This window comes from Colobus angolensis, unplaced genomic scaffold (assembly GCF_000951035.1).
Source record: "Colobus angolensis palliatus isolate OR3802 unplaced genomic scaffold, Cang.pa_1.0 Scaffold240, whole genome shotgun sequence".
NCBI classification, from domain to species: Eukaryota; Metazoa; Chordata; class Mammalia; order Primates; family Cercopithecidae; genus Colobus; species Colobus angolensis.
In genome coordinates this window covers 1,774,080-1,785,787 of record NW_012115600.1, presented here as the reverse complement: position 1 = coordinate 1,785,787, position 11,708 = coordinate 1,774,080, and the positions used below count along the sequence as shown (strand labels likewise).

Genomic DNA, 11,708 nt, shown 5'->3' with positions numbered 1-11,708 from the left:
AGACCAACCTGACCAATATGACGAAACCCTGTCTCTACTAAAAATACAAAAATTAGTCGGGCGTGGTGGCATTTGCCTGTAATCCCGGCTACTCGGGAGGCTAGGTAGGAGAATCGCTTGAACCCAGGAGGTGGAGGTTGCAGTGAGCCGAGATCACGCCACTGCGCTCCAGCCTGGGTGACAGAGCGAGACTCTGTCTCAAAGAAGAAAAGAGTTTGCTGACTCCTGTCACCTGCTCAGTTTGTTTCTCAGCACTATGCTTTGCTATAGTCCTGCTGTAAAACTCTGAGATGTTGATTAGACATGGACTTTAGGAGTCATGATTTTTACCACCTTTATTTAGTCCGTGGTTCATATGATGAAATACTTCAGTTATTTTTTTATCTGTGCCATTGTTTCTTGTATTGTAAGGTTTTTGTAACACTCACCATTCTTAACCCAAAGCAAGCTTTATTGAGTATGAAATTAGGTCATCAACCACATTTCATTTCGTATATGTTAAGAACTATTAGTAAATCTTAGATAAATAAAACAGTAAACCTATATTCATTTCAAGTGTGTGGAAAATGTTACTAATGATTGTTAGTAACATTTGTAATGATTGTTAGTAACATCTTACAAAGTAAGAGGACTTTGGATATTTTATTTTCTATTTTCCAGTTTCTTTAAATATGAAATTTTATGATTGACAGGGAAGACATTTTTTAAAAATAGGACTATATGTTTTTTTTGTTTTGGTTTTGTTTTGAGACAGAGCCTCACTCTGTTGCCTTTGCTAGACTCCAATGGCACAATCTCAGCTCACTGCAATCTCTACCTCCTGGGCTCAAGCCATCCTCCCACTTTAGCCTCCCAAGTAGCTGGGACTACAGGCTCGCACCACCACACTCGGCTACTTTTTAAATTTTTTTGTGGAGACAAGGTCTCACTATGTTCCCCAGGCTGGTCTCAAACTCATGGACTCAAGGGATCCTCCCACCTCAACCTCCCAAAGTGCTGGGATTACAGGCATGAGCCACCACGCCTGGCAGGACTATACACTATTGGGATAATTGACTTAAACGATAAAAGATGGTTTAAATAACATTTCGTTGTTAAGATATTTATGTATAAAAGGTAGTTATGTGTATAATCAAAAACACAGTAAACCTTATTTTGCTTAAGTGAATGGTGAATAATTTAAGGAAATGGTTTTGAATCCCATCCCTCTCTACATGCTCTTATGAGTGAGTCTCACTGAGATGAAAAAATGCTAGAACTGATTTTCCTTAAAACAAATTATTTGTTCTATGCTTAATGACAGTTGTCGTTCTGTTTTTCTGTTTAAGGAACATCCGCTATGGACTATACCACTCACTCTTAGAGTGGTTCCATCCACTCTATCTATTTGATAAGAAAAATGGCTTCAAAACACAGTATTTTGTCAGTGCAAAAACAATGCCAGAGCTGTACGACCTTGTTAACAGGTAAGACACAGAAATATTTTGGCCCTACGACTTTTATCAATGAAATCAGAGCTTCCAATAGGGTGCTGTTAAAGTGGAGGAGGGATAGGTATGAAAAAAATCTAAAAGACATCAAAATAATAAAAAGTGGTGGTTGTGGCCGGGCATGGTGACTCACGCCTGTAATCCCAGCACTTTGGGAGGCTGAGGTGGACGGATCACAAGGTCACGAGATCGAGACCATCCTGGCTAACACAGTGAAACCCCATCTTTACTGAAAATAAAAAACTTAGCTGGGCGTGGTTGTGGGCGCCTGTAGTCCCAGCTACTTGGGATGCTGAGGAAGGAGAATGGCGTGAACCTGGGAGGCGGAGCTTTCAGTTAGCCGAGATCTTGCCACTGCACTCCAGCCTGGCAACAGAGTGAGACTCTGTCTCAAAAAAAAAAAAAAAAAAAAGTGGTGGTTGTATTAAGACAAAATATGTTCTTTCCTCCTGCTTTTCAGAACTTTGGTCATGTGGTCATATTGCCTTATACATTGAAACAGTCACACAAAACCCAGGATGGTAGAAAGTCAAAATTTTAGTTCCCTTCTTACATGCCATTTTCCCTGTGTCAGGACCCTGGAGAAGGCGGTGGTTTGGCATCAGGCAGATTTGTGTTTGAATTCTGGCTTCTGTTACACGCCTTAAATAGAACACTCTCCTGAGCTTGATTCTCACTCTGAAAAGTGGGGATAATAATGCCTTCTTTGTAGGGCTCAGAATAGTATGTGAAATGTATCTGTCACGGTGCCTGGTACAAAGGGTGTTGTTATTATTACCATTATTCTTTAAATGATCACTTTCACTTAGGGATTTGTCACTAGACTTCACTGTGTTTTACACCCATTTGCCTTTCTCGAGCCTGGGGACTCATAGAGGACAGTAGACCCTTAAAGCTTCAGAGGCAGCTGCCTGAACCCTCACTTTAGAGCAAAGGAAAATCACCTTTAGCCAGACGCAGTGGCTCACGCCTGTAATCTCAACATTTTGGGAGGCCGAGGCGGGTGGATCACTTGAAGTCAGGTGTTCAAGACCAGCCTGGCCAGCCAGGTGAAACCTCACCTCTACTAAAAATACAAAATTTGGCCGGGTGTGCTGGTGCATTCCTGTAGTCCCAGCTACTCGGGAGGCTGAGGCAGGAGAATCTCTGGAACCTGGGAGGCAGTTGCAGTGAGCTGAGATAGTGCTACTTACTTTACTTCAGCCTGGGCTACAGAGGAAAACTTTGTCTCAAAAAAAAAGAAAAGAAAAGAAAAATTACCATGTATTCAGATTCTATACAGATGACTTCTCTTAAGAAAATAGTAACAGTTGTAAGAGACCATCAGAGGCATGGATTTAGACATTACTGAATCTGAAATCCCCATTCTTTTTTCATACTTGGCTGTGTTGCCTTGAACAAACTACTTATCTTTCACGATCTTGGTTTCTCTATCTGTGAAATGGGGATAATAATATATCATAGAATCATGAGAACTAATGAGGTAATGAGTTTAAATTGCCTAGTACAATTTCTTATACAGAGTAAATCACAGACCATCTGTGTTATATCTTGCCACTTAGTGATCTTCCTAGAGTTTACCTGCTAATTATGGAGTACAGTGGACAGTTTGGCATCAGGCAGATTTGTATTTGAGTTCCAGCTCCTGTTACTTACAAGCCTTGTCACCTAAAACAAATTGCCCTGCTGAGCATCAAGTTCTTACTGCTCAAATGAGAATAAGAATGCTTACCATATAGGTATACACATATGTATCTCTATATATACACACACAATATACATGCCTTATAGGACTCAGAGTAATAATATGCTAAAGTACAAATGGGGCTCCAATGGATTCCATAAATCCTTTATAGTACAGACTTTGGTAATTATCCACAAAAATGCATTTTACAAATAGTTCAAACTCTTAAAACATCTTCAAAGCAAATCTTAGTCTTATAGTCCTGAAGCACCATTTTGTTTCCTTTGCTTCCTTAAAACACCATTCTTAACTGGAATTAGTTGCTGAAAGGAAACCAAATTGTTTGTATGCTGATTACACCTCCATTTTCTAAAAGGCGTAAAGAAAAAGATTAGGGCAGGCACAGTGGCTCGTGCCTGAAATCCCAGCACTTTGAGAAGCCGAGGCAGGTGGATCACTTGATGCCAAGAGTTCAGAACCAGCCTGGCCAAGATGACAAAACGCTGTCTGTACTGAAAATACAAAAATTAGCCACGCATGGTGGTGCACACCTGTAATCCCAGCTACTTGGGTAGCTGAAGCACGAGAATCACTTGAACCCAGCAGGTGAAGGTTGCAGTGAGCCGAGATCACAGCACTGCACTCCAGCCTGGGGGACAAAGCAAGACACTGTCTCAAAAAAAAGGAAGAAAGGAAAAGATCAGGAGGAAATATACCAAAATGCTGTGTTTGTTTTAAACAGTGGTTTTATTAGCAAATCTTTTCAGTTTTCCACATCCTCTGCACTGTGATAATTTTTATGCCACATACTTTCAAAATGGAGGAAAATTAATTTTAAAATATTTATTGCAAAAATCAGTCCACAAGTCAAGTGCAGTGGTGTGCACCTGTAGTCCCAGCTACTCAGGAGGCTGAGGCAGGAGAATCACTTGAGCCCAGGAATCTGGGCTATAGTGCACTATGATCGTACCTGTTGATAGCTGCGGGACTCAAGCCTGGGCAACATAGCAAGATCCCATCTCTAAAAAAAAAAGATCCGTAAGATTTTACTGTGAACATAAATAATAAGCTCTGTCCTGATCACATGTCTTCCAGATACAAACCTGATCTGATCTGGTCTGATGGGGAGTGGGAATGTCCTGATACTTACTGGAACTCCACAAATTTTCTTTCCTGGCTCTACAATGATAGCCCCGTCAAGGTATGTGATTATATGACTTCTTTCTTATTTATCTCCTGTGAAGAAAGAAAGTACAAGGAGCCAAACTCTGGAGTAGACAACAGCAGCAGGAGCAATAATAAACAGGAATATCAACATGGGGTCAGTAGGGATTGGGGCACTTAATGGATGTTAAAGGTTTCTCCTTTAATCTTCCCTGGCTCCCTTAGAGTATAAGCTTTCTTCTCCTTTAGTTCTTTTTTTTTTTTTTTTTAATTGAGACTTAGTCTTACTCTGTCGCACAGGTTGGAGTGCAGTGGCGCGATCTCTGCTCACTGCAACCTCTGCCTCCCAGGTTCAAGTGATTCTTCTGCCTCAGCCCTCTGAATAGCTGAGATTACAAGCGCTCACCACCCTGTCCAGCTGATTTTTGTGTTTTTAGTAGAGACAGGGTTTCACCATGTTGGCCAGGCTGTTCTCGAGCCCCTGACCTCTGGTGATCCACTCGCCTTGGCCTCCCAAAGTGCTGGGATTACAGGCATGAGCCCCCACGCCCGGCATTCTCCTTTAGTTCTTAACTTTGACATTATAGGTTTAAACAATGGTAAATTTACATAGTAGACTAAAAATAGTCATTACAATTCCCAGACCACTACAGAGAAAATAAACTCTATTAAGCAAATGTTATAAATGAGAAAATCACCAAAAATATATTAAAATGTATAATAAAATATAAAGAAAACATATAACATAAAAGCCATAAAGGCCAAGCGCAGCAGCTCATGCCTGTAATCCCAGCCCTTTGGGAGGCCAAAGCAAGCAGATGATTTGAGCCCAGGACTTCAAGACCAGCCTGGGCAACATAGTGAGACCTCGTCTCTATAAAAAAACAAAATTAACTGGGTGTGGTGGCACGGATGTGTAGTCCCAGCTACTCGGGAGACTGACGTGGGAGGATCACTTGAGCCCAAGAGGTCAAAGCTATAATGAACCTAGATCGTGCCATCGTACTCCAGCCTGGCTGACTGAGCGAAACCCTGTTGCCAAAAAAATAAAGAAAATATATATGCAAAACCTACAAAATTAAATAGTAGGAATAAAATGCACATGTTTGCAATCCCACCTACTCTGTGTTGATTTTATAGTTTAACTCTCAGGGGGCACACTCACTTCCCTTATATGCAAATCCTTAGGGGAATGTGGCCTACCCAGTACCCCTCCCTATGATCAACACTATTAGGCAGTGCATAATGGCTGCCCATTTACAGTTTGTATTTTAGTGTACTTGCAAAGTAGCGGAAACTCCACTCTTCACTATAGCAAATTTCAAAATTGTACATGTTCTAGATTTGTTGTGGATTTAAAAGAAAAATCTTAAGTGTAAATCCAGTTTGTATTGAGGTACCTTGGTAGTTCATAAATGTCTAAGGGTCTTACTGGGTCTCTATTACTAAGCTCAGAAAATGGGAAGAAAGAAAAAAACAGATTCTATATGATGCACAGAGACAGATTAAGAGTGGTTTTCTGAGGCCGGGAGTGGTGGCTCACCCCTGTAATCCCAGCACTTTGGGAGGCCGAGGCTGGTGGATCACGAGGTCAGGAGTTCAAGACCAGCCTGGCCAACATGGTGAAACCCCGTCTCTACTGAAAACACAAAAATTAGTCAGGCATGGTGGTGGGCGCCTGTAATCCCAGCTACTCAGGAGGCTGAGGCAGAGAATTGCTTGAACCCAGGAGGTGGAGGTTGCAGTGAGCAGAGATCGTGCCACTGCACTCCAGCCTGGGTGACAGAGCGAATCTCCGTCTCAAAAAAAAAAAAAAAAAATAGTGGTGTTCTGGAACTTGATGAATGTTTATGACCTCCCAGATGTGTGGTGCATCCCTGGGTAATGAACTCTGATGTGATGTCATATCGTAATTGTCTGCATATCTGTCTTTGCTACTCTCTGCTGGATTGTTGAGGGCAAGAACTCTGTTTTATTCACCTTGGAAACCCAGTGTCTGCCACAGTGTGAGCCTCATGGTAGTTGCTGAATAAATAGGATAAGTAGGTGGGTGTTGAACCAATAATTCAGATTGTTAATACCCCATTTGTCTCTGAAATGGCGTCTATGTATATATTCAGGGTGTATACCCCTGGAGCCAGGTCGCTTGCTATGTGAAGTTACAGTCTAGTGTTTGTGCTTAAGGAGTATCACAGAAGGAAAAACGATTAGCCAAAGATGCAGGATTGGAAAAGGGAAGAAAATATCAACCCCAGTGCCATTTAAAAAGCATGACTAGCTAGACAGCCTGGGCCTTTTTGGCCTCTTTTTTTTTTGAGATGGAGTCTCACACTATTGCTCAGGCTGGAGTGAGTACAATGGCATGATCTCAGCTCACTGCAACCTCCGCCTCCTGGGTTCACACGATTCTCCAGCCTCAGCCTCCCGAATAGCTGGGATTACAGGCGCACACCACCACACCTGGCTAATTTTTTGTATTTTTAGTAGAGATGGGGTTGCACCATGTTGGCCAGACTGGTCTTGAACTCTTGACCTTTTAATCCACCCGCCTCAGCCTCCCAAAGTGCTGGGATTATAGGCATGAGCCACCGCTCCCCGCTGGCCTCTCTTAAACGATAATTCCTCAGCAACCAGGACCTTCTGTGTGGCTGTGTCTCAACCCATCTTCACACTAGCTTTGCAGACATACGGGGACTGTAGATTCTCCTTCATTTCTACCAGGATTTATTGAGAACCGGTGCTGTAGCATGCCGCATGCTAAGCCCTGGAAATGCTGAATGAATGGTTTCTGCCTTGAGAGAATTACAGTCTGAAGAGAAAGACAGACATACAAATGAAATACATTATAGGCTGACCAGTATGACAGTAGAAGTATGTCCTGAGGTCTCCACAATCCATAGACAACTGGCTCAAATGCCAAAGTGGAGGGTACTGCATTAGCTTCTGTGGGATGAAGGAGTGCATGGCTGTGTCTGTCCTTGACGGGCTGAGTGTACAGGGAGCATTCATATCACCTGAGGACTCTGAGAAAGGGGAGGTGTGGCGAGGAGACACCTTTACTCACTCTGTGCCAGAGTCTGGGTACACTGTCACTTTTATCTCTCCCTCTCAAACCCCTGTGAGGTGGGTGATATTTGCTTTTGGATTTTGTTTGGTTGGTTGGTTTTATTTGTTTTTATAGATAAGGTAACTAGACTTAAAAGGTAAAGTTACCTGCCTAAGACCCCTTGACTACTAGGTCATGGAGCCAGCTATGAACCTCAAAGCCCTTGATAATCTTGTAACCAGGTAATAAACTCTGATATGATGTGTTATTGTAATTGTCCACATATTTCTCCTCTGCTAGTCTCTGCTGGATGGTTGAGGGCAAGACCTCTGTTTTATTCACCCTGGAGACCCAATAATCTGCCCACAGTGTGAGCCTCATGGTAGTTGTTGAGTAAATACCTATTGAATAAATGGATGGGTAGGTGTTGAATGAAGAATTAGGATTGTTAATACCCCATTTTTCTCTGAAATGACTTTTACATTCCTGTTCTTGAATTGATCTTGAGTTGTCCTTTTCAATTCTGTGACCCCATGATGCCCAGACATTGGATTGAACCAGTTACAAATAATGACTATTCTTCTATTTCTCTTTGGCACTTAACTAGCTTCCATAGGAGAAACTTCCATACCAATGCAAATGACTCTAAAACAGGCAAGAAATGGGAATTTAAAACTTTTATTTAATCTCCTTTTGCCATGATGAGTTGAACATGGTTTCAGGTTTCATTTGTTTTTGTTTTTGTTTTTGAGATGGAGTCTTGCTCTGTCGCCCAGGCTGGAGTGCAGTGGCACAGTCTCGGCTCACTGCAACCTCCGCCTCCTGGGTTCCAGCGATTCTCCTGCCTCAGCCTCCCGAGTAGCTGGGACTAAAGGCACGTGCTACCATGCCCAGCTAATTTTTTGTATTTTTAGTAGAAACGGGGTTTCACCATGTTAGCCAGGATGGTGTCGATCTCCTGACCTCATGATCTGCCTGCCTCGGCCTCCCAAATTTATCTTGTATTGGCCACCCTGTTATAAAATATGCTACCATATTTAACATTTACATTAAGATATTCCATGTATGATTTGTCATTCTTCAGCTAAACCTTGAAGGAAGAAAAAGAATTTGCTTTTTTTTTTTTTTTTTTTGAGTGGGATTGGCTTTCCTTTACCTAGGTAAGGTTGGGATTATATAGTTGGAAAACAGCCTGCCATGGGTTCAGATACCTGATTTGTAGTTCCAGCTTTTAAAACTGCCTAGGGGCGTGGTCCCAGGCAGGTCTTCTCTCGTCTATTTCTCTTCTTATAGAATAAGTGGTTTACCAGATGATCTTTAAAGCAGGCTCTCCCAGCCCTGACATGTATCTCTGCAGCAGGGTTTCTCTGCCTCGGTACTGTTGACATCTAGGGCTGAATATTTGTTTGCTGTGGGGGCTATCCTGTGCATTCATTCAGGATGTTTAATAGCATCCCTGGTCTCTACCCACTAGATGGCGTACCACCCCAGTTATGACAGTCAAAAATGTCTCTCGACGTTACCAAATGTCCCCTCCAGAGCGAAATTGCCCCCAGTTGAGAATCACTGCTCTAGACTAACTTTCTTGCTTTCAAATAGAGCCTTACCAAAGTGCATTACATAAAGAAGTCAAGTGGTTTTACTCCTCATGACCAAGTATTCTTTCCCTTCTTAGGATGAGGTGGTAGTAAATGACCGATGGGGTCAGAACTGTTCCTGTCACCATGGAGGATACTATAACTGTGAAGATAAATTCAAGCCACAGAGCTTGCCAGATCACAAGTGGGAAATGTGCACCAGCATTGACAAGTTTTCCTGGGGCTATCGTCGTGACATGGCAATATCTGATGTTACAGAAGAATCTGAAATCATTTCGGTAAGAGCACCTTTGAGTTTTTTGTTTTTTTAATGAAATGGGGTCTTACTCTGTCATGCAGGCAATAGTGCAATGGCACGATCATACCTCACTGTAATCTCAAACTCCTGGGGCTCGAGTGATCCTCCCACCTCAGCCTCCTGAGTAGCTAGAATTACAGGTATGTACCTCTACATCCAGCTACTTTTTAAATTTTTTGTAGAGACAGGGTCTTGCTGTGTTGCCCAGGCTGGTCTCAAACTCCTGGCCTCAAGAGATCTTCTAGCCTCAGCTTCCCAAAGCACTGGATTACAGGAATGAGCCACGGCACCTGGCCTGAGTTCATTATTTTTTAACTATGGATCTCAAACCAGCTTTTTAAATTATTATTATTACTTTCTAACATACTATATGATTGATTGCAATTATTTTTTTTCTCTCTTTTTTTAAATTTTACTTTAAGTTCTGGGATACATGTGCAGAGTGTGCAGGTTTGTTACATAGGTATACATGTGCTGTGATGGTTTGCTGCAAACTATCAACCTGTTGTCTGGGTTTTAAGCCCCGCATGCATTAGGTATTTGTCCTAATGCTCTCCCTTCCCTAGCCCCCCACACTCCAACAGGCCCTGGTGTGTGATGTTCCCCGCCCTGTGTCCATGTGTTCTCATTGTTCAGCTCCCACTTATGAGTGAAAACATGTGGTGTTTGGTTTTCTGTTCCTGTGTTAGTTTGCTGAGAACGATAGTTTCCAGCTTCATCCATGTCCCTGCAAAGGACATGAACTCATTCTTTTTTATGGCTGCAAACCCAGCTTTTTTCTATAAGTGCAATGGAAGCACTCTGGATAGAAGTGCAGATCAATAGAACCCTTTTTTTTTTTTTTTTGAGACGGAGTCTCGCTCAGTCGCCCAGGCTGGAGTGCAGTGGCCGGATCTCAGCTCACTGCAAGCTCCGCCTTCCGGGTTTATGCCACTCTCCTGCCTCAGCCTCCCGAGTAGCTGGGACTACAGGTGCCCGCCACCTCGCCCGGCTAGTTTTTGTTTTCTTTTTAATTTTTTAGTAGAGACGGGGTTTCACTGTGTTAGCCAGGATGGTCTCGATCTCCTGACCTCGTGATCTGCCCGCCTCGGCCTCCCAAAGTGCTGGGCTACAGGCTTGAGCCACCGCGCCCGGCCAATAGAACTCTTTTAGGGACATTGAGTAGACTAACAGAAACTGTCCAAGGAAATAATTGGAATTACACAAGAAAGTTGTGCAGAGGTCCTTCCCAGGATTATTTGTATGTATGTATGTATGTATTTATTTATGACCAAATTTCACTCTGTCACCCAGGCTAGAGTGCAGTGGTGCAACCTTGGCCTGCTGCAACCTCCACCTCCTGGGTTCAAGTGATTCTCCTGCGTCAGCTTCCTGAATAGCTGGGAATACAGGCACATCTCACCATGCCCAGCTTATTTTTGTGTTTTTAGGAGAGACAGGGTTTCTTCATGTTGGCCAGGCTGGTCTCAAACTTCTGGTAACCATAAAAATTTTGACAAATTTAATATGGGTTAATGCTTAGAGCACTGAATGAAAAAATAAGTTACATATTGGCTGTGGGCACAGTGGCTCACACCTGTAATGCCAATACTTTACAAGGCCAAGGTGGGAGGATCCTTTGAGGCCAGGAGTTCAAGACCAGCCTGGCCAACATAGAAAAGTCCCATCTCTATTATTATATTTTTTTTTTCCATAAAGTTATGTATGGGCTGGGCATGGTGGTGGCTAACACTTGTAATCCCAACAGTTTGGGAGGCCAAGGCAAGAGGATTGCTTGAGGGCAGGAGTTCAAAACCAGCCTAACCAACATAGTGAGACCCCATCTCTATTTTAAAAAATAAAAATAAGTAGCCGGGCACGGTGGCTCACGCCTATAATCCCAGCACTTTGGGAGGCCAAGCAGGGCGGATCACAAGGTCAGGAGTTGGAGACCACCCTGGCCAATATGGTAAAGCCCCGTCTCTACTAAAAAATCCAAAAAAATTAGCTGGTCATGGTGGCGCATGCCTTAATCCCAGCTACTCGGGAGGCTGAGGCAGAAGAATTGCTTAAACCTGGGAGGCAGAGGTTGCAGTGAGCTGAGATTGCGCCACTGCACTCCAGCCTGGGCTACAGAGCGACAGAGTCTCGCTCTGTCGCCCAGGCTGGAGTGCAGTGGCTGGATCTCAGCTCACTGCAAGTTCCACCTCCCAGGTTTACACCATTCTCCTGCCTCAGCCTCCCGAGTAACTGGGACTACAGGTGCCCGCCACCTCGCCCGGCTAGTTTTTTGTATTTTTTGGTTTTAGTAGAGACGGGGTTTCACCGTGTTAGCCAGGATGGTCTCTATCTCCTGACCTCGTGATCCACCCGTCTCAGCCTCCCAAAGTGCTGGGATTACAGGCTTGAGCCACCACGCCCGGCCATGAATTCTTGTAATTAATTCTTT

At 43.3% G+C, this 11,708-nt stretch overlaps 1 protein-coding gene across 1 annotated transcript in view; it reads left to right on the top strand.

Moving 5' to 3' along the window:
* FUCA1 (fucosidase, alpha-L- 1, tissue) overlaps positions 1-11,708 on the top strand; it is a 36,514-nt gene that overhangs the window by 4,573 nt on the left and 20,233 nt on the right. The window contains exons 3-5 of the mRNA XM_011945583.1: positions 1,329-1,466; positions 4,270-4,375; positions 9,060-9,260. Of these exons, the coding sequence (XP_011800973.1) occupies positions 1,329-1,466; positions 4,270-4,375; positions 9,060-9,260 (445 nt within the window). The remainder of the gene's footprint in view (positions 1-1,328; positions 1,467-4,269; positions 4,376-9,059; positions 9,261-11,708) is intronic.